At 37.3% G+C, this 24053-nt stretch overlaps 1 protein-coding gene across 2 annotated transcripts in view; it reads left to right on the top strand.

Moving 5' to 3' along the window:
* Window positions 1-23211, top strand: part of LOC126482351 (major facilitator superfamily domain-containing protein 6) — a 157610-nt gene extending 134399 nt beyond the window's left edge. Inside the window, exons 9-10 of one of the 2 annotated variants that reach the window (XM_050106433.1) lie at window positions 2625-2688; window positions 18196-23211. In XM_050106433.1, the coding sequence (XP_049962390.1) occupies window positions 2625-2688; window position 18196 (65 nt within the window). In that variant the 3' untranslated portion in view covers window positions 18197-23211. The remainder of the gene's footprint in view (window positions 1-2624; window positions 2689-18195) is intronic. The other variant, XM_050106432.1, reaches the window with a different exon arrangement.
* Window positions 23212-24053: the final 842 nt, after the last annotated feature.

The following is a 24053-nucleotide window of genomic DNA, read 5'->3' as shown; positions in this document are numbered from 1 at the left end:
AACTATAAAGTTATTTAAATAGTTAATCCAGTATAATGTTTCCGCTGAACATTTATTACAATCTCAAAGTAAATAAAAGCATCTTGACAAATCTGAAATAAGTTGTAACATACTTAAAATAATGAAATAAATGATGGTCAACAAGCTACATGCTTTCTGTCCAAATACAGTCAATGTACTTTAAAATAATGAAATAAATGATGGTCAACAAGCTACATGCTTTCTGTCCAAATACAGTCAAAGTACTGACCCCCCTTTGCCGACATGGCTGTAACTATTTATACTTTCATAACAATCCCGAACAATTCTTGGCATTGTTTAGAATATTTTTTGATTAATTAACAATTAAAATTGACATATAAAAACTGAAAATACATATATAAACCTATGTTTACTCCAGAACAGCTAGTACACTAAGATATTAGTACATGTCTGTTATTTTATTCGAGTGTAACTTCTCGAATAAGAAATTACAATAATGTATTTTCATATTTTATTAATTACTAGTGGTTTCCTTCATGGAAAATGTTCCCTTCATTTATAGAGCTTCTATACTTTAAGGTAATTGGAGTGTAATAATTAGTTTAGTAACAATAATTTTTTAGACAAATTACATATTTTGTTTACATTTGAAATCCTGATTTACACTGGAAAATGTTCCTTTTTAAGTGGGTCTTAATGGGCTGTTATGTTTCAAATGTTGGCTGGAAGTGAAGGAATATTAGCTCTTTCCACTAAGAGAGGCTTCATAAGAGACAGTGCTATATCTTTCAAGAAAATTCTTCTCATGTTTTTTGGATTTGCCTCATTTGCATGAAAAATTATTTGAGCAATGATTCCTGCTACATCCATTAGAGCACAGAGTACAACCATTGGCCATCTTCTTGTCACCCGTGCAACAGAATACACACTTCCCAGTTGATCGACTGTATTGACTCCTCCCTTTGTTATATTCTAATCCAAAACTATCTCTGGTTTACCTGTAGTTTCGTCAGTGAGTCCAAAATTGTGCATAGTTGAAAGGAATATACTGGCCTTGTTTTGTTTCAGCACATACAAAACTAGCATCATAACATTTTGAAAAGCAAATAAAGAGAAGTGAATAGCCCTACATTTCCCAGGTAAAATTCTTGTGGGGTCTCATGTTGTTTTTGTCAATGTAAAATGCATGTTAGCCACCATATACTTCAATATTATTATTGAAAAAGGTTTTAGCATCTGTTAAAAGAAAAATCTTTATCCTGTACTTCGATGGTTTGTTCAGGATATACTGAACAAAAGAACGGTGACCCCGGAAAGCTTTCAACTTTTTGTCTGCTGTCACAAATTGTCCCACACTATAAGTGTTCCTGCAGTTTACCAAACAGGCATCCAATATTTGCCTTATTGCAGCAAGTTTATAAGTTACTCTTCTTCTTGCTTTGTACTCTTGTTGTAAAAATGGATACATCAAAAAATGGAACAGAAACCTTCTGTAGCTCATAACAGCTCTCTTAATCTCCATACCAGTACCATCAATGACATATGTTTGGTTTGCTTTCTTAGTCCCCATGAGATACAGCAATCCCAGCAATGCTGTTATTTCACGCCATGTAGTTTCCTTAGCATCCCTTTTTCTGGAATATTGTTCACATTCGCTCTTAGATTGAATGTATAGGTTCGTGTATTTTACGATTTCTCAGTCATTTCCAGCATGAGTATTGTCCATAAAGCCTCTGTTTCACTTGTGACCCCTCTGGCAACACGTGTAGGCCCAGGGAATATTTTAACAATATTCTTTCTTTTTGTTTGTCACATTAGGGCACATTTTATTCCATTTACATGTTTTGACCCTCCCAATAACAATACCATCAGTGGAGACGCTTTTCACATTCATCACCTGAATCGTGGACTTGATCAGGATCTGAATCGTGGTCACTTCTTGTGATAAATTCCTCTTCGCCTTCAGAGTCATCAACGTTTTCATTGTATGATACAGTGTTGAACTCTGGATCTTCATTGAGTAACCAATCATGCTCGTTTTCTGTCAGCTTTGATCTTGTCCTGCACAGGGATATACCGCTTATTACGTGTTATCTTTGCTGTTAAAAAGGAATGAAATAAAAGTAAAAGAAAAATTACTTACATGACCGGACGCATGGTGTGCTTTGTACCAATAAGGTGACACACTCGCAGTTTATTTTAAATTACTGTAGCTCACGTGAACATATGACAACACAATTTCTCACTGTTCTAGCTGAAACAGTACTGCAGGAATAGGTAGGGCCTGCTATTGTAAAACAGCAATGGAACTGTGCACGACAATGTTATTTGCGCTTGGCACACTCTATACACAGGCACGCCTGCTCAAGGTTCAAATGGTGAAATTTTCAGTTGCATATTTCTTGCATGACTACTGTAATGTTATTAAATGAAACCATAATTCTATTTACAGTCAAATTATTCACCTATCAGAGTTACCCAATGCAATCTGAATCTTTTTGTTTTATTTACTACCGGTCTTTGTCTTTTGTTATCTACCAACACACAAGTGTCTTCAAGATATTGTATTTGCAAATTTGCTTTTGTTATTTGTATGATATATTTAAAAATGTGTTTTAAGAAAATATAATTTCTTTAATGAGGTGTTATATCAAGAAGTGGAGTAACAGCAGATAGTCCATCATCACCAGAAAGAATATTGAAGTGGTATGTACTCTTAGTTGTCAGAGCAAGATGGCATGAACATATAGTGTAGCAGGCATGCTGCATGGTAAAACCATTAACCTACTATCAGTCTATCATAGCAGTTGTTTGTATATCAAGGTTTTGCTCAACTTGTTCTTGCATTTAACACAGTTTGCTAAAGAAATTCCAAGGCACATTCTTTTCAGAGCAGTTTATGGATTAGGCCATTTATAAGTTTACTGACTTCCTATTCTGGGTTGTGTTCTGTAATTCCATTTGAACCATACATTTTATGGAATCTCATGGCCACTGTGTTTGTGTCAGTAGGGAGAGGAGTTGTTCCAACTTATCAACAAGAAATATATTTCTATAGAAATAATGGAATGAGTGAAACTAACCACTCACCATGAAGTGGAGGTGTTATACAGTAAATTGGCACATACCCAATAACTGGAATGAGGTAGCTCAGCTTAAATTCCTTTATTCTTCAGGGCACATACAACTATAATGTCAGAGAGCAATAGAAATGAAAATTTTTAAGATTAGCTACAAAGTTCTAGTTCTTGATATATGCCCATCTGTCATTCTAAGCCTCCATTATGTAGTGAATGTTTATCTTTATGTACTCTGTTGCCTTTCTTGTAAAGGCAGCATAGTGCCTTGTATAGTAAATGATGCAAGGTGGCTAGAGAGTAAGAAACTGTGTTTATAACTGAACATGGAAGAATAAATATTGTCATAAAATAATTAAGGAAGAATGACAAGAGGACAGAAAGAATGGTGGAAAATAACCTTCAGTAAGAAAATTCAGTGGTAAGGCTAACATAGTGTTCTCAGATGTAAAACTTACATTCAGGTAAGCAGCTAAGATTTTGATGACTACAGGGCTTGAAGAAGAATATTCTGCAAAGAATGGAAATATTATACATTTATATGGTTGAGTAAAGTCAGGTAATTCAGTGTATCCGGTCTGTCTTTAGAAAATATTGCAGCTGCAGTTCAGCTTCTTTATCTTTTTCATTTTTATACAAGAACTATGTACAGCTATTAAAGAGAATGGAAAGTGAAAATATTCTGTTAGGACCATCCTCCGTTCATATAAGCACAACCGTTGAAAAGAGGTATACCGTATTTACTCGAATCTAAGCCGTACTTTTTTTCCAGTTTTTGTAATCCAAAAAACCGCCTGCGACTTTTAGAATCAAGTGCAAAGTAAGCGGAAGTTCTGAAAAATGTTGGTAGGTGCCACCACAACTAACTTCTGCCCTCGAATATATGTAGCGCTACACAGGCATGCTTTGCAGGCACAAAGATAAATACTGGCGCCAAAACCTCTTCGTCAGTAAATAAATTAAAAGAAAAGGTAGAAGAATGTAAACATTATGCCATGTATTCTTTCGTGTTTGCTGCCATCTCATTTAAATCCTGTCTGCCTAATAAACTACGAAACTAGAGTGGGACAGCAGCAAACACGGAAGAATATATATATCGTGTCATGTTTATGTTCATATTATTCTTATGCTGAATAGTTATTCAGTCAGAAATGAAGCACGGCAACTGACTAGATTTTTAAATCTAAGATGACTCTAATTTCTGTGCAGAATGTAATGTATTAAAGAGGTGTCTGGGAAGATTTTCAAATGGAGAAACATTTTCGCTAAACTCTCGTTCAGAACATCTTCTATCATATGCAGTCTATGTTCAGAACATCTTCTATCATACACAGTCTATTATTTGGTTCTTGTTGATCATTATCAAAGAAAGCAACAGTGTAAGTAACAACAAATGGCAGTCTCTTGCCATTGTGTTGCTAATAAGACAATTCCTCTATATTTTTAATTGTAAGCCGTGGTAGCGCGCACAAAAGCAAACCATTCGGGAGTGGTGACAGGTCGTAAACACACATTATCAGAATGCAACAAACAATGCATGACACATTACAATAATGCATTTTCAGCCTAGAGTGATGTAAATACCTATAACAAAGAGAACGTCACTTATCAGATCAAAGCAAAATAAGCAATCGATTCAAACCAGAGGAAGCATGTAAAAAAGGAAGGGTACCCGTATAAATACAGACGGAGCACCTGACACACAGCAATGGCCACTTGGTAAAGCTTAACTGTTAAGCTTATGACTCAAACCGAACTACTGTAGCTGTATATTCATCCATGCGACGTCGATTGTCTCTCATGTTAGAAGGGACCAACTTTGTTTCGATTTGGAGGGTCAGTCTAAAACTTTTCTCGCCCCTTGAATTTGAGTCTCAAATTTCAGGTGCGGCTTAGATTTGAGTGCAGCTTAGATTCGAGTAAATATGGTATGTATGCAAGTTTATGAGTGGTGTTTTTGGGGTGTAAGTGTAGCAGGTTACTTGCAGTCCTCCAGCACAGAGACAGTACCACTGTTGTTGAGAGCTGTAAGATGCATTACAACCATTTGTATAAAATGCGGTGTGCTCAGCAGCCATGTGTTGCATAGGAGGAGCCTTTTCCATACACTTCTTCAACATGTGCATTGCTTTTTACTATCATGTTTTGTGTGAGTCAAAAGTCCATGATAGGACGTATCCATTTAACTTGCTATTGATTATTCTACTGCCTGAACTTGCACACACACTCGTATTCCATACTTTGACTTTCACAGATAATTCACTCATTTTTGTCTTTCCGCATCGTTTGAGAGCTGTTCACCATGTGAGCATCTCATAACCAACTTTTCTGGTCACTTGTGCATGCAAGTGATCTCTCTGTGATGTTACTCCCTTGTTGCTAGTACAGTGCCCTGTTTGGATTATTTCAGGTGTTGTAATTTTCAGCAATGATTGTGCGCTGTTTTGACATAGGTACGCATATCTTTCACATTTTGTCCTCCAAAAACTTACACTCATGTTGTAATTACTGTAGTTTGTCTATGTTGTACTCACTACATGTACATTGGGGAACTGAAAAGTACTTTTTTGTGATATTGGCATAGAAGATTGATACTTTTTGCCATTTAATAGATCCTGTACATCAGTCAGTAAAGGAAATATTCTGGTATGTAATTTTATTTCTGGTCTCTTCCTGATTTTCTGTACGAAGTTCTGTACACTTCTTTTTACAGGACACACACAACCCATCATCAAAAAGTGGGTAGTGTGTGTTCACACTTGAATCATTTGTGCCTGTTCACATTAGTGATCGAAACTGGTTTTCTCAGTGTTCACTCTTATCAACCACCAGCATTTTGACAGTAATTTTTGTCACTCTTTGTTTTTCTTTGCTGTACTACTTTTTTATCTTCTACCAATACCATATGTTTCCTTAAGTAGTAGTGACAAATGTTAAGTGCCTCAGGGAGACGAGCATGCATCACTGTGGTACAGATTCACCAGATCGGGGCTTTAGAATTGTCACCAAACACCTGTTATCATAACCCTGTAACACACTTCAGCAATCATTGTTGGATGTGATAATGTAACAAAGAGGCACAAAATTTTATAAAAAAACAAAATTTTATGAAAAATAAACTGAATGTCAAAGTGTTCAGCTGCAACGCTAACTGTCAACCTTGGAGGCACTTACCACACCCTTCTTGTATAAGAGTTGCCCTATAAGCTTTTACAAGTGACCTCTAAATGACACTCCTGAGATGTCACATTGCCATTGTTGTAAAATTTGTTTTTATTGAAACAATGACAGCTCAGAAGTTGAATAAGAAATATGTTTACAGTGAGCATTTAAAGAAACAGCATTGTGAAGGAAATAGAATTTTCGCTTCAAGAGTTTCATAGTATGACTATTTTACAGTTTGCGTTAAAGACGTAACTCAATAACAATGTCTCAAATTGCTTTGCTCAGCTTTTGGTTATCAGCTACCTTCAGAAAAGATTATGTACAGTTGGTTTGTAGAATTTTTTCACGGTTGTACTTCTATCAGTGATGAATGCTGTCCAAAATTGTTTTTTTGCTCCAACATTTCAATGGTAGGTACAACATGGTGGAGGAGGATTAGCATTTGACTTACCATGAGATTAGGATGCCCTTAAGTATATTGCTAACTGAACAACATTTGATTTTGCTGACTGAAGCTCAAAAATGGGCTGTAGCCAATTGATGTAAGGAAATGCCTAAAAATTTAGACGGAGTTAATATGAAATCTGTACACAGCATCATAATTGGAGATGAAACATAGATGTGCTGATATGAATAAGACACCATGCAGTAATCAGTTGTTTGTATGTTCCTAGATGAACCAAAACCAACAAAAGTAGTTTTTACTGCAGCAACTGCTTTGGAGGATATAAGAACAGTTAATGCTAAATGGTATACAACAATTTGTTTGCCACAAGTAATGGATGAAATTGAGAAAAACAACAGAAAATGTCACATCATTCTTCGTAGTGGCAATGCCAGTTGTCACCATTGCATATCAACCAAGTGATTTTTTGATGAAGAAAAATGTGGAATTATCATCTCATTGCTCCATATTCACCTGACCAACTTTTTTAAGACTGATTTTCTCCACATCAAGAAGCTGTTGAATCCTTTCAAAATAATGTTTTTTAGGCATCAACATCAGAGAGGAAAGCAGCTTCCAGTATTGGCTACAGTCCACTATATGAAACAAATAAAATCAAGCCTTAACCTGTTTTGATAATTTTAAAATGTCAGCTCTTCTTATAATATGTATACTAGAAGAACAGGACTTTGTCATTTTGTTTCAAATTCCTGTTAGTGAACCCTTGTTTCATCACTGGTTATAACAGAATTTGATTAGTTAAAACTTTCCATTACAAACTGTTTCATCAGTTTAGGACAAACAAGAAGCAGTGTATCAATGGACTGAGTCAACTGTTTTGGAACCATTCTCAAATAACTTGTCATGAATAATTGAATGTACAGACACAAATCAGTAATTGTCATAATTCTTGTATGACTGTCTTCTATCTCTTTTAAACTGTTCAGTCTACTGAGCCTTTACACATTTTCACTGTGCTGAACTGACCCATGTCCACAAGAGTAGGCCACCCACCTGCTCTTATGGACATGAGTCAGTTGTTACTTAACAGCGTAATAAACTGAAAACTGTTTTGAAACCAAACAAACATTAGTGGAACAAAATGCAATTTGTTTGCTTTACAATCTGAAATAAAAATTCAGTGATGCAATTCTCAAATAAATATTACTTTATGTCAAACCTTCAGATAAGAAAAATCTTATCGCTGAACATTTCTCTCTTGGTCTACATATTTTGAGAGGAGCTGACGTTTTGAAGTGAACAGAGGTCATGTTTGCTTTCATTTCTTTCAAATAGCTGACTAAATTTGTCCCCAAGATTGTCAACTTGCCCAACAGAAAGTTTCATCCAGTTATAATAATCAGTAGTTTTTCCATAATGGTCTTGTTAATTAGTGTATTCCATTACATATTTATTGTAATAAAAATGGAAGACAATTTAATGAATAACAAATCATCTTATTCAAGATTAGCAAAATAAAACTGATCACAGCCAGTTCTTGTGTTTGAACTCTTTTTGGGTCAGTACGGTTTTTATTTGCTATTGAGCCCTTTTCATGCCATCTTTTCCACTAAGTTTTGCATTGGAGACTTTGCTGGAGGATTTGTCAAAACACTTCCAACTGTAAACTCTTCCAAAAGTAGTTACATATATTTCTCACAAGTTACACTTTGCATAACATTCAACAGTAAACACACATTGTTTTATTATGAGCACTGTTTGGTGTTGCATTCCGCTGGTCACTAAACACATCTGCTACTCTCACTCACTCATGTGTAACAACAAAGTGGGATATTCGGGAAAGAGTGTGCAGATGAGCATGGGCAATCATGACAGCAGTCGATTGGTGTACTGAATTCAGCATTTCCTGTGATGGATGGTTCTATGCTCCATTGCAAGGGTCATATATAAATATTTTTTGGACTAGTTATATTTTGCGCCCCCCCCCCCCCCCCCCCTCCTGGTTGTACACATTGAACTTGAGAGCCTGATGGTGATTCTGAAGTTCGTAAAATAGATTTATATGACCATATAGTCCAAATGAACCACCCTGTGAAAAAAAAAAAAATTGGAAAACCCAGTTACAATACAGTTGCACAGCACACTGATTTCCAGAAAATATGTTGTGACACGCAAGCATATAGTGAACATAGGAACAGTGCATGAACAAATGGTGTGATTGGGTGAAATAGTCTGTAGTTCCGAGAACGACATCTGTGAAAATGTCAGAACCCTTCCATATTAAATTACCTGTGAAATTCAGTTTATCTCTACAAATATATTAAGAGTGGATTTTTCTATCTAAAGTTTAACACTATTTTGACAACCCTGTGAGATGTTTTAATTGCTAAAGGTTTGGGTGCACCTCTAAGAATGTGGAGGGGCTGTGGGTAGCAGTATGTCAGTACAAAAATAAGGTACACCATGTCCATGCCCTCAAATGTGCATCAGCTTGTCAGGACACCTTCCCTTTTAGAGCAGAATTATCTAATCTTTCTGAAGTACAAAAATACTGAAGTTGAGGATGACAGAATACATATTGTATACTGAAACCAGAAAACAATAACATTTACATAGTGGCTCGAACTAAAACTACATTCTAGATGCTTAATTTATTATGTTTAAATTAATTGTGGAATTGCTGGAGCAGGTTAGATATGAAATTCATGAAGTCTGGCTTTGCTACTACCATGCAGCTGTTGTCAAGCTCTTAACCAGTCTATTCAAGACTTGATTTTTACCAGTTATTGTATCATAAAAATAATCCCTTCTGGTATGCACTGATGTTATTGAAAAAATGGAGTATCTGATAAAGAAGTAATGAAGGTTTATGGGCAACATTGTGGCCAGTTGTGTAATTTGTGTGCTTGCTATTAGCTCATTAAAGTAAAAAGATTCATGTCCCAATCCATCTAAATGTGGGATACAATAAGCTCCAGCTGATGACACCACAACAGAGTCAAGTATATCTTCTGGAGACATGGAAGCAAATTATACACTCCTGGAAATTGAAATAAGAACACCGTGAATTCATTGTCCCAGGAAGGGGAAACTTTATTGACACATTCCTGGGGTCAGATACATCACATGATCACACTGACAGAACCACAGGCACATAGACACAGGCAACAGAGCATGCACAATGTCGGCACTAGTACAGTGTATATCCACCTATCGCAGCAATGCAGGCTGCTATTCTCCCATGGAGACGATCGTAGAGATGCTGGATGTAGTCCTGTGGAACGGCTTGCCATGCCATTTCCACCTGGCGCCTCAGTTGGACCATCGTTCGTGCTGGACGTGCAGACCGCGTGAGACGACGCTTCATCCAGTCCCAAACATGCTCAATGGGGGACAGATCCGGAGATCTTGCTGGCCAGGGTAGTTGACTTACACCTTCTAGAGCACGTTGGGTGGCACGGGATACATGCGGACGTGCATTGTCCTGTTGGAACAGCAAGTTCCCTTGCCGGTCTAGGAATGGTAGAACGATGGGTTCGATGACGGTTTGGATGTACCGTGCACTATTCAGTGTCCCCTCGACGATCACCAGTGGTGTACGGCCAGTGTAGGAGATCGCTCCCCACACCATGATGCCGGGTGTTGGCCCTGTGTGCCTCGGTCGTATGCAGTCCTGATTGTGGCGCTCACCTGCACGGCGCCAAACACGCATACGACCATCATTGGCACCAAGGCAGAAGCGACTCTCATCGCTGAAGGCGACACGTCTCCATTCGTCTCTCCATTTACGCCTGTCGCGACACCACTGGAGGCGGGCTGCACGATGTTGGGGCGTGAGCGGAAGACGGCCTAACGGTGTGCGGGACCGTAGCCCAGCTTCATGGAGACGGTTGCGAATGGTCCTCGCCGATACCCCAGGAGCAACAGTGTCCCTAATTTGCTGGGAAGTGGCGGTGCGGTCCCCTACGGCACTGCGTAGGGTCCTACGGTCTTGGCGTGCATCCGTGCGTCGCTGCGGTCCGGTCCCAGGTCGACGGGCACTGCACCTTCCGCCGACCACTGGCGACAACATCGATGTACTGTGGAGACCTCACGGCCCACGTGTTGAGCAATTCGGCGGTACGTCCACCCGGCCTCCCGCATGCCCACTATATGCCCTCGCTCAAAGTCCGTCAACTGCACATACGGTTCACGTCCACGCTGTCGCGGCATGCTACCAGTGTTAAAGACTGCGATGGAGCTCCGTATGCCACGGCAAACTGGCTGACACTGACGGCGGCGGTGCACAAATGCTGCGCAGCTAGCGCCATTCGACGGCCAACACCTCGGTTCCTGGTGTGTCCGCTGTGCCGTGCGTGTGATCATTGCTTGTACAGCCCTCTCGCAGTGTCCGGAGCAAGTATGGTGGGTCTGACACACCGGTGTCAATGTGTTCTTTTTTCCATTTCCAGGAGTGTATTTTTCCCATTCATACAGAGGATTATTTTTTCATGTGCATGTGTACAGGATATACATGCCTGACAGGAGGCCTCTTATTCCAGTCTGTGTTGTGATGCTTTTTCTTAACTGTATTTTAAAATAATTTAAAAAAAAAAGGCAACCTACAAGATATGTGGACATACACAAACTATTTTACGTGGTAAGGAGGGGGGGGGGGGGGCTGTGGAAGTTTAAAATTATGTGTCGTATCGGGATTTTACACTAAATTTTGATGTTAGCCATTTGATTATGTTGCTGAGTGAAGACACACCATTCTTTATTTTGAATGATTTTCTTTTAGGAGACTATGGATGTACAATATGCTAATTTATGCCTTGCATGTGGTTGGTTTTTCCTTTATGTTAGATTATTTTTAAACACTGGTACTATAGATGTAGCAGAGTATTTCTGATCTTTCTCAACCACCACCACCCCTCCCGGCCTGTTCATTTGAATTGTGATTTATTTGTTGAAGAGTCTGAAATTACCCAAAATCTATTAATGTGGAGGAATTCAGTTGATACAGAATGGATTTGGAGGCAACACGGTTAAAACACTGGTCTCCCTTTTGTGAAAAACAGTGTTCCAGTACTGAGTGGTTTGTACAGATTTAGGGTTTACATTGTTCTCATAAATTAAATGAGGTGAATCTGAAAGATTCCTATGAAAAGATGGTGTATTTTGAACAATCCCAAAATATTCCAGTCAATATATTTTTATTTGTGTGCCTATTTCCTCCTAGCTACTTAGCAAAAAATAATTCTGCCCTGTGTGTGTGTGTGTGTGTGTGTGTGTGTGTTTTCCAAAAAGTTTCATTTCAGTGTATCTCAGCATACTGGTATGTCAGGGGTTTCCTCTAATCTTTAATCAGCTGCATGTTTTCACTACTTTATTTACAGAGTCTAATTTGATATGTTCTGTGTGTGTGTGTGTGTGTGTGTGTGTGTGTGTGTGTGTGTGTGTGTGTTTTTATTTTTTTTATTTTTTATCTCTTTTGAGCAGTTGCCATTTGTGGCTTGTCCTCTCCTGTGCTACCATAATCACCATTGTAAATCATATCTGATTTTTACCTCAGTTATAAATATTCCTTGTGTCCCTGTATGAAGTAAGCCACAGTTACACAACCACAAGATTGTTAAACATAGACACAAAATTCAAGCTTTCGCAACCAACGGTTGCTTCATCAGGAAAGAGGGAAGGAGAGGGAAAGACGAAAGGATGTGGGTTTTAAGGGAGAGGGTAAGGAGTCATTCCAATCCCGGGAGCGGAAAGACTTACCTTAGGGGGGAAAAAAGGACAGGTATACACCATGGTGTATGTGCGGTTGGATATGGGTGTGTGTGCGAGTGTATACCTTCCTTTTTTCCCCCTAAGGTAAGTCTTTCCGCTCCCGGGATTGGAATGACTCCTTACCCTCTCCCTTAAAACCCACATCATTTCGTCTTTCCCTCTCCTTCCCTCTTTCCTGATGATGCAACCGTTGTTTGCGAAAGCTTGAATTTTGTGTGTATGTTTGTGTTTGTTTGTGTGTCTATCGACCTGCCAGCGCTTTCGTTTGGTAAGTCACATCATCTTTGTTTTTAGATATATTTTTCCCACGTGGAATGTTTCCCTCTATTATATCCATGACTTACCAAACGGGAAAGCATTGGTAGATAGGCACAATAAAAAAAAAAAAAAAAAAAAAAAAAAAAAAAAAAAAAAAAAAACGCGCGCACACACACACACACACACACACACAATTTCAAGCTTTCGCAACCCACGGTTGTTTCGTCAGGAAAGAGGGAAGGAGAGGGAAAGATGAAAGGATGTGGGTTTTAAGGGAGAGGGTAAGGAGTCATTCCAATCCCGGGAGTGGAAAGACTTACCTTAGGGGGGAAAAGGACAGGTATACACTCGCACACACACACACATTTCCATCCACACATATACAGACACAAGCAGACATGTTTAAAGGCAAAGAGTTTGGGCGGAGATGTCAGTCGAGGCGGAAGTGTAGAGGCAAAGATGATGTTGAATGACAGGTGAGGTATGAGTGGCGGCAACTTGAAATTAGCGGAGATTGAGGCCTGGTGGATAATGGGAAGAGAGGATATATTGAAGGGCAAGTTCCCATCTCTGGAGTTCGGATAGGTTGGTGTTAGTGGGAAGTATCCAGATAACCCGGACGGTGTAACACTGTGCCAAGGTGTGCTGGCCGTGCACCAAGGCATGTTTAGCCACAGGGTGATCCTCATTACCATCAAACACTGTCTGCCTGTGTCTATTCATGCGAATGGACAGTTTGTTGCTGGTCATTCCCACATAGAAAGTGTCACAGTGTAGGCAGGTCAGTTGGTAAATCACGTGGGTGCTTTCGCACGTGGCTCTGCCTTTGATCGTGTACACCTTCCGGGTTACAGAACTTGAGTAGGTGGTGGTGGGAGGTGCATGGGACAGGTTTTACACCGGGGGCGGTTACAAGGGTAGGAGCCAGAGGGTAGGGAAGGTGGTTTGGGGATTTCATAGGAATGAACCAAGAGATTATGAAGGTTAGGCGGAAAGACACTCTTGGTGGAGTATATATAAAGATGATGTAACTTACCAAACGAAAGTGTTGGTATGTTAATAGACACACACACACACACACACACACACACACACACACACAAAATTCAAGCTTTCGCAACCCACGGTTGCTTCATCAGGAAAGAGGGAATATGAAAGGATGTGGGTTTTAAGGGTGAGGGTAAGGAGTCATTCCAATCCCGGGAGTGGTAAGATGTCATTATTTTCTTTCCTCCCTAATGTTGCAATTTTAATGGCCAGCATTGTATATGCGGCATGTAAAATGAATCATTACACAAGAATTCTAGAAAAGTTTTGCAAGCAACCTGTAAAAATAGGATTAACTAACTAGCAAATGAAGCATTTGATACTCTATTCATAGACATTATGATCTTACAGGAAAACAACATCTTTACTAATTATAAATTCTTTGTTGACTTGGGAGCAAATGTGAAGATGAAAAGATTACATTATAAACTGGCATTTCATTATTGTGACTTGCATTTTGGATGGATTCGTGTCAATAATAGTGACATTTGTTAATTTCCAAATATAACATTTTCATGGTTGTAAGTTTCAGAGATGTATGGTAATATTGTAGGATAACTGACCTTGGTATCTTTTTATTGTCATAAAATGTATGTAATAAATCTAATGTACAACTGCTGAGACCAAAACCAAAACTGACAACAAGTGAAGCTGTTACTGGAATTAGTTGCTTCTTTCCGAAACCAGCAGTTATGGGATCACCTGACACAAATGGGATCAGATGGGAGTGAGCTTGATTCTCTTTGTTAACATGCAGGTGAATGGAAAACTATGGTATTTTCGTGAGAACCAAATCGTGATTTTCTTGAAAACTGTAACATTCTCCAAGTGCAGGAAAGAAGGTTGCAAAAAAGGAAATTCAAATTAATACATATATGTCTTATACTGTTGACCCATTAAAAGGTTTCTGATATTAATAGCGGAATGACAATAATAATGACATGGTATAGATTATAACATTTACTTAGCTTCAGTGATTAAGAAATATGATTTGAACACTGAAGAATGAGGGGCAGTCATGCCTTTTATCACAGAAGACCATCATCAATGGGAAAGAAACATATAATATTTGAAACCTAAAACCTTATGAGACTTAAAAGCAGGACTTGCATAGATACCCAGACCCTTGAAATGCTCCTACTGGTGTCCTGCCCAACTCATAGCAATCCAGTAGTGCCTCTCTCAGATCATATTTATCTTAACTGCATAATCGGAAGTAACTTACAATTTTTGCAACTGCTCTTTACTAATAGACTGTAGTAATCATAATTGTTCTCTGCTTTTCATTTCCTGTGAGACTGTGCAGGTTGAAATTTTGCCCATGACATTTTAGTGTTAAATTAACACACATTTTTAATAAAGAGAAGAGGCACAGTCTAAGTTCAGAGTTGTGAGGAAAAATGATGAAATATATTGATAATTCAGCATAACAATAAATCCTCAGGTCATAGGAAGAACAGAGGAAACAAGGTGGTAATTATCACTAGGAATGGATGGGAATAGTAGCAAAGCTACAGAAGAAAATTGAATAGTCAACTCAAGTGAAAGACTGATCTTATGAGGAAACATCAGTGCTAATTGTACTTTGTTTACACACACACACACACACACACACACACACACACACATACTTTTCATTATTATTTCATAGGTAAACTGAATGTAAGTAAAAGAATCTTTCATTTTGTTTGTATTAGAAATAGTTAACAAATGTAGTTATTAACTGGTACTTACAAACAACATAAATGTTGACTTGGATTATGAGCATTCAGCAGAAATATTGAGCTACATAGTTTGTCTGTGTATAACATGCATCCTCCCGTAAATAAATTTCTACTAGAAGCAGTAAGTTGGCCAAAATGAAAGGAAGGTCCTAACTACAGTTAGAGACAATTGATTGTTATCATGTAATCTCATTTATCCAGGAGCTCAACTTTTATCACTGCTGAATACAGATTAGATAACAGTTGGCATAATAAATTACTTAACTTGCAACAGTTTCTGACATAGTAGTGTTTTAGTGCACATGTTTATGTGTTTATTCCACTTTAATAAATACATTTGTGTATGAAACTTAGAATAAGGACTTTCTGTTTATGATTAATGAATAGCCATTTGTGCTGTGGAATAAATAAAAATGTATTCCTCAGTGTTCTTTACCTTTTCACCTTTGTTTATCACATCTTATATTAGTTATTTTGTTATATCCTTTCTGTAATTTTTACTTGCCTTACTTTATTATAATATGCCTTCCATACTGATAATGATATGAGGTGAGAATGCACCTCCCTTGTTTATTAGGTAGTGTAATCCACAAAGTAATGAACTGTTTTCGTCTGAGTACTGTTTGTGCTCTCTCTCTCTCTCTCTCTCTCTCTCACACACACACACACACACACACACACACACACACACACACACACGAATGTGGCTAGAGAATTTTAATACAGTCCCTTGGATATGCCATCACAGTATTTAAGATAACTCAGTCAGACACAGAATCCTGACCAGTGGACGCATTAAAAGTAGAAAAAGGAGCGATTCCTACTTTCAGAACTGTCAGTTCTTTTAACAGAGAGACAAAAGGGTTATGTTGGGGGAGAGAGGTTGAGATGAACCCATCAGTTGTCAGAAAGAGGACTAGTTCTTAATGTGTGTATCATCAGTACTGAAATTTTACCTTTTATAGGTAAGTATTGGCTAGCAATTATTTCTCCTTGTAATATTACAGTTTTGTCAGGTGAATTCTCCTTTGATATAGAGGGATATTTGAAGAGTAAGGGCCATTATGTTATAAAAAATATTAACTAGAAAGAGTTTTTATTGCCAGTTTTAGTTTGCTACAAACATTCAATTTTCCATGTGATCGCAGTTCACTTCTAAGCTCTTTCTGTAACAGTGCATTAGTTTCATCAATGTCCTGTGCATACAAGTTCTCCATCTGGGAATGGAACCAGTTGATGATAGCAGTCACGAGTTTGGGTCATCTTCAAATCATTATCCACCAATCTATTGTTTCAAATGCAGGATGAAGTAATAGTCATTGGTTACAAGGTTGGGACTGTAGGATAGGTGGCCAAAAAGTTCCCAGAGACAACATTAAATTGTTTCATTGGTATGGGCAGTGGTGTGTACAGAAGCACCCTTGAGGATGTGACAGTTTCCCACGTTGACAACTTTGCCTTACCTCCTCCGTTTGGTGACTATTTTGCAGTACAATTTTTGACCCACATTCCATGAAATCAATCAGAGGGCTGCCCTTTTTGTGCCAGAAACAGTAGCCATCATTTTTCAAATTGAATAAGGAGATTACTGGAATGTTTGCCATTTTGAGAAGTTGGTGCCACTGGACTCAACGCTGTTTTGATTCTGTATTGGTGTAGGATATCCATGTCTCAATTCCCATAACAGTGTGACAGAACAAAGAAGTTCCATCTTGTCAGCAGTTTCCCCGCTTGACAGCTCTGGATATTTGTCTTTGTTTGTAAGCTTATTTGGTACCCACCTTGTACACAGTTTGTGATATCTCAGCTTTTCCATGATAGTGGTGTGAGTATTGGTGCATCCAACATGAGGAAATTCTTCACCTATAACACTGAGCATCAATTGTTGATCAAATCACAGTTTTTGGTCCACATACTGCTCAGCTTCACCCATCTGGATGTTGCGCGCCAATTTGCCCTTTATCACATCCATTTTTAGAGTCTTGATACCATTTCATCTCTCATTTCTGTTGGCTAATTTACTAAACTCGAATTCAGACTAAGCTGAGCAGCTGTAGATTGTCCTGCATACAAAATCAAAATACATTATGCTCCTTGGAATTGACAGGAGCAATGATTTTCAAAGCTGCTGCTGTTTGCTCTTACCCACAGTCAACTATCTTCTGAATCAAAACATTGATTCCTGTGGTCTCATAAATGATCATGGATAACACTACATCTGTGCAACTTTATTCTGAGGCTGACAATGTTTAAATATACTTTTGAAATATGCATCATTCTAAATATTCTTAGCCATTTTATAGTGATGATTTCATGTTGTTCTTTATTTTCTGCATCTTTACTTCACATTTATCTGCATCTTTATTCCATGTTTACTTCAGCTTGCCTCTGTCATCCATACACTTAAGAAGCACCGTCTCACATTGTTTCATTATTTACAACCATGATGGCCATATAATACTCACATCACATCTATGTTATTCCATTAAGCCTGCTTGTCCACATACTCTTGCTCCATCTGTGATGGGTAATTCATATTCTGGTTTTACATTACTTAAGACAGCCTGTATTCATTACAGTACAAATACATTCACTTTATACACCATATGTACTTGTAAAAACAAAACAAAAAAATAAAATTTGCAGTTCTTTCTAAATTATTGACTCAATTCTTATTTTTTGTGAATGGTAGTTTTGGTACAATAACAATGAAATCAGTAGCAGGTAAATAAAAAAAAATTGTTAACCTTTGTTTTGATGATTTTAGATTCTGAAAGCCCAAGATACGCTGCACCAAGTGAGGCAGTGATGATGCTGAGTGATCAGCAGGAAGCACCAGTTTCATGAGTGATGAGTGCTGCGCTGTGTGTTGAGAAGATATGGAGCCTACTTTTATAAGCTTGAGGCAGCTTATTGTGCTACTGTCTGTTGTCTCTGAACAGTTTATTTTTATATGGATAATTCCAGATGATGATGGACATCACATTATAGACAGTGAGATGCCAACGACTTGTAATGGGTATTTATTTCAAGTCAGGACTGTAAGTTCATTAACGGTGAAACATTTTATAATAGCTGTTGTTTCTGCAACAACAACAAAAATGTTATCTTGACTAGCGGTATAGATGAAAGATGATCCAAAGAATGCACTGTGTGTGGTATCATAGTTTTTGTATATACCTTCAGGTTCAGTATGAAAATAAGAACTTTAAATTTTTCATGACATATAACAGAAATGTCAGCATTAAACATAAATGAAGAAAAGAAAATCTACTCATGTTCTACATCATATATTTTTCACAACATGAACAATGTCCCAAAAAATGGATGGATGTTTCCATAAATTCTAGACAAGAACATAGTGCATGTGCTGACACCAACTGTTTTTAAAGAAACAAAACGGGTAATAGTTTGTCAACTGTCCTTGTCATTCTCATAGTCATTCACCTTGTCATGACTGAAAAATGCATTGTCCTTATTTTTAACATGAACATTGGAATATGTGGGTACAATTGTACTTAATTGAAGCAGTATGTTCTTCATGGAAATTGATTTGGTTGCTACTTGTGATATTCATGTGTAAAAACTGTTTTAAAGTACAGGAATTAAGCTCTCTTGCACACTGCACCCAGTTATATGTGCATAATATTCTTTTGTTTTCTTCTTTGTTGTAAATTTTTGTCAGTTCTTATGTGTGCAGTATAGCACATAGGTCTGGTGATACCTTGTCATATTGGCCAGTAGTTATGAGAAAAAGGTTGCTCAGATTTTCCAAGCTTTTGTTTGTCTAACCTTCACAAACATGCAAATCATCCAGTGTAATATAATATAGATAAAAAATCTACTTACCAATCAACAACAACAAAGAGTGTCTTGTATAAGCAACAGTTCTCTTTTTGTGCCTTTTTATCCCTAACCCAGTGTCTAGGCAATCTTCTTTGCTGTATGATTGTCACCGCCATCATTCAACCCTTTGCTCCCTCGTGGGAAATGAAGAATATTCTATGTACAAATGTGTAGTTTCATGACAAAGTATACTGATAAAATTTTCATGAGATTTCAGCTGTGTCAGGTGGTTGAATATCTATAAGGTTTCAGCTTAGTGCTCCTTGGCCAAAAGATTGTGGATATTCAATCACTCAATGTGACTGAAAGTCAGAGAAAATTTTATCAGAAGACTACTGGCACTCTCTATGTGAAAGCTGACGTTTCTTTGTAACAGTTTGTCTGAAACTTTCTGTTGCCATGTGGTAAGACTTTTTGTGGATAATGAGTTCAGTTATATTTCAAGTCATCATTATAACCAAGTTCCAAATTGCATGAATATTGACAGTGATAAGGAGCTGGAGAAGAGCAATTGTAAGCAACCTCCTTTAGAAAAGTGGTAACTTTTATCCAGTGTTAAAACAGGGTGTTGCTGTCATGTGTAATGGATAATACAACTAATGTATTTATAATATTTGTGATTTTTCAGTTGAGTTCATTTAGTTTTGCTCATATGCAAATTCTTAAGACATTTCCCCTATTAGCTCTGCAAAATTCAGTGTCAGTTTAAGGATTCCAAAAAATAAAAAACTATGTGGCTGTCCCTTGTGTATGGTCAGTTTTCAATTCATCTCTACATGACCATTCAATCCAATTGACACAATACAAAAACGTAAAAATTTGGAAGTTTAATAAAGTCTTATTCCTTAACGTAATGAGGTGTTCAGAGAAGGATGGTATGGGCTATAATGACTGAAGGGATGTGGCTTCACTCATGAGAAACTGTAAGTAAAAAGAAATAGTAACCATACCATGAGATTAAACTGACCTGATATGTTAGTGAATTCAAAAAACATTTTCTGTAAATGAAGTTGTAATTGTTTCTCCAAGCATAAGGAAGAGCCAGTCCAGTACCTGTGATGTACCAAAAATTGCTTTATCACTCATTCGCCTTTAAAAAAAAAATGACATTTCTCAAAATAAATAGAATAGAGCATTCAGCAATGACTCTAAGTTGCAGTTATGTTATAGCCTGTCATAACAGGACAAGAAAATGCACATAATTAGTAAAACAGTCAGAATCTTTTCACCCTTCACTTGGCTCTCTGTGTTTGAAGGAACACTTTTTTAAGATTTTAATGAGTTAAAATTTTGTTGCTATTTGTACCTACGTAAGCAAAAGCAATTTGCTGCTGATAGCAGGATGTCGAGGAATTCGTAAGTGAAAAATGCTTCAGTCAAGAATAATTTTAGTGAGCTTTTATACAAGTCATGCAGAATGCACATAGACTACAATTAGTTTCTTGCCATAGATGAAGTACTGTGTCAGATTTAATGCTGTCTGTGAACATGAAAAAATATCTGTTCATGAACAAGAAAAAATATTTGTGTCTTATTGCTGTTATAAGTCATTAGCAATTATACACCGTTTACATATATTGAATCTAAATGGAGTTTGTTAAATTGCACTGACATCCATTGTTGGCCATAGGTTTCGCTACTATATTTTGTTCAGTTACAAACAAATATGCGGGTAAACTATAGAGATCTAATAGTAATACATTTCATTAAGCTTTTATTCCTTTTTTTACACAGATGTGGGCCATATGAAAGTAAGAGTAACAGTTTTTAAAATGTTAATTTTTAGAAAAACCAAGTACATAATTTTAATTTACACACTTTCTGCCACTTGTCAACAGTCTCCATACCTGTCCACAGATTTTTCCATCATGCAAGTTTGAAAGTACTCTTATCATAGAACTGTTCCAATTTCTCAAAGACTAACAAACAAAATACAAAATATAGTGGTAGTCAGTGGGTGCCAAGTCATGACTGTAGGGAGGATGTAGAAGAGTTTCTTCACCCAAATATCCTGACGTTCTCCACAGCGAAAGAGCAAAATGAGAAAGTGTGTTATCTTGGTGCAGGATGATCTTCTCAGAGCTCTTACCACAGAATGCACGATGGAGCTTCAAAAGGCTTGATACAGTGGGCAACATTTATGATTTGGCCACATTCAAGAAACTGAATCAGAATGCAACCCTGTTCATTCCAGATGACAGTGCCCGTTACTTTCCCAGCAGAAGTCACTGTCTTCAGTTTTTTCTTCAATGGCAAATCCAAGGGGGCCTGGTGTTTTGTTTCAGGTAATAATGATAGAATGAGCTTTCATTACATCCACAACATTAATTAAAAAATTACCACCTTCATTTTGATATCTCTGAAGATTTTGGGTAATAGTTCTTTTCTGAATTTTGTGGTCCTCTGTCAGTAAATGTAAGACACAACAGGCACAAACTTTTCGACAACCTAAGCTTTGAATCATTTCTTTCTCTGCTCTGTGTCCTACTGCAAGATTTGGCATGATTTCATTCACGTAACACACCTGTCTTCTCTACCGCACCCATCAACCCTTTCCTTGTGTCCCATGGAGGTAGTTCAAGGATGAGTGCTACATGGCTCATCTTGGATGCTTATGTTTCCAACTTGGAAATGTTTCATCCATCTCCTAACACTGTTGGCTTACACCCATGCAGACATCTCCATACATACGTTGATGTCTGATAAGAATTTCAGCAACAAATTTTCCCATTTTAATGAGGAATTCAGTGACAGCAAGTTGTTGAAACAAAACATTGATGTCAGCCATTTTAGAAGTACTTCCCCTGGTTGCTCGATAGATCCTAATGATATGCAACGTGTGGTGTAAAATCTGTGGAATTCAATCCTGTTGTCATTTTGGTTACTTTTTTTACAGATGCTAATGATATCACAATATGGCAGCATGTGGTGTAAAATCTGTAGAATACGATCCTGTAGTCATTTTGGTTACTTTGTTTGCAGATCAGCATAAGTCACTAGTGCTTACAGAAAATTTTTGGTTATGTAGCATGAGTCCAAGAAAACATGTTTACAAAATTGGAACTGTCATATTAAGTACGGCAGAAGGCCTGTAATAAGTGGATTTTTGTCATCACTCAATGGATATAACAAAATGCAAGTGTTTGCAAAAGCTAATGTATGATGCCTACCTATCTCTGAACCCTCTTTCACAGAGACGATAATGAAAATAAATAAATATGTTTATGACTCGTGTCTCTTTCTACAAACTGTGTGTCTCTGGACTTATTATGTTTTAAAACATTATAACTGTAAATTTATGTTATAACTACTTACTGAAAAATTTAATGATGCAATACTTCGTCAGTAGTTTGTCCTTCTTTCACAATGAAGTGGATGATTTTGCTTGTAGAGTATCTGAAGGTTGCTTCCATGAGATGGTTACACACAATTGAAAGCCATAAATCACCAGATTTCTTTTCATGTTTTTCATAAAGTAGACCTATCCACTCTGTCAAGAACCTATTCTGTACACATGATACTCAATGGAAAAAAAAGTAGAATAGATATACCTTCTTGCCAACTGAATATAAAATATTCTGTTTTTATTTTGTAATAGTTTAAAGTAGCTGTGATATCCTTTTTTAAGTGTACCTACTTCAGTGAACAAAGAACGTGGTGGCAATTAGTATGTGATGCCGTAGTATTATCAGTAGTTAACAGACTTGAAGAAGTAGTTGGTGTAATTTTAGTGGAAAACATTAAACACCTTTACTCACTGATCCTGTGATATTGCCAAAGAAGCAAAAAGATCAGAGACGGGCTCTAATAGAAAAATTATAATTTAATAATTGGTTGTCAATGTTCCTGTTGTCACACACTAAATGTTAAAATATTTATATTTTGAATTAGATGTTTTGTATTTTTGCAAATAAATTGTTTTTCAAACAGCTACTGGGATTAAAAAGTCTCTTCACCATTTCACTTCTGCACACATTTTTCCTTTGTATCTTTATCTATTGACAATAACTGTCACAGAAAATTGTTGAATTGTTTTGACATAGTGTGCTGCTTTACAAAGTCCTGTAAACTTTATGAGTGAATATTTTTAATAAACAGTTCTACGCATTGGACACAAATTTAGGCATTAATTGCAAAAGAATTTAGAGGTTTATGAGGTAACAATAGAAATGGCAAAGAAAAAACATGCTGAGAGTTATTGTAGGTTTATATATTAAAAAGTACTGACTCTATTATTGTAACGCCTAACATAAATGGTCTGTCATAATTAAAGCAAATAAAAAAACATCAGCACCATAAATAAAGTAGCAGTAAGGAGATATTAAGACCATTACAAACAATTGGAAAGGAGTAAATGGTTAGTGAAACATCTAACAGACCTGACAAGTTTTACAAACATTGTATGAGGAAGTTAAAAGTACAGGGTTATTACAAATGATTGAAGCGATTTCACAGCTCTACAATAACTTTATTATTTGAGATATTTTCACAGTGCTTTGCACACACATACAAAAACTCAAAGTTTTTTTAGGCATTCACAAATGTTCGATATGTGCCCCTTTAGTGATTCGGCAGACATCAAGCCAATAATCAAGTTCCTCCCACACTCGGCGCAGCATGTCCCCATCAATGAGTTCGAAAGCATCGTTGATGCGAGCTCGCAGCTCTGGCACATTTCTTGGTAGAGGAGGTTTAAACACTGAATCTTTCACATAACCCCACAGAAAGAAATTGCATGGGGTTAAGTCGGGAGAGCGTGGAGGCCGTGACATGAATTGC

The sequence above is a fragment of the Schistocerca serialis genome, chromosome 5 (assembly GCF_023864345.2).
Source record: "Schistocerca serialis cubense isolate TAMUIC-IGC-003099 chromosome 5, iqSchSeri2.2, whole genome shotgun sequence".
Taxonomy (NCBI): domain Eukaryota; kingdom Metazoa; phylum Arthropoda; class Insecta; order Orthoptera; family Acrididae; genus Schistocerca; species Schistocerca serialis.
Note: the sequence above shows the minus strand (reverse complement) of the source record. Positions and strands in the feature narration are given on the sequence as shown.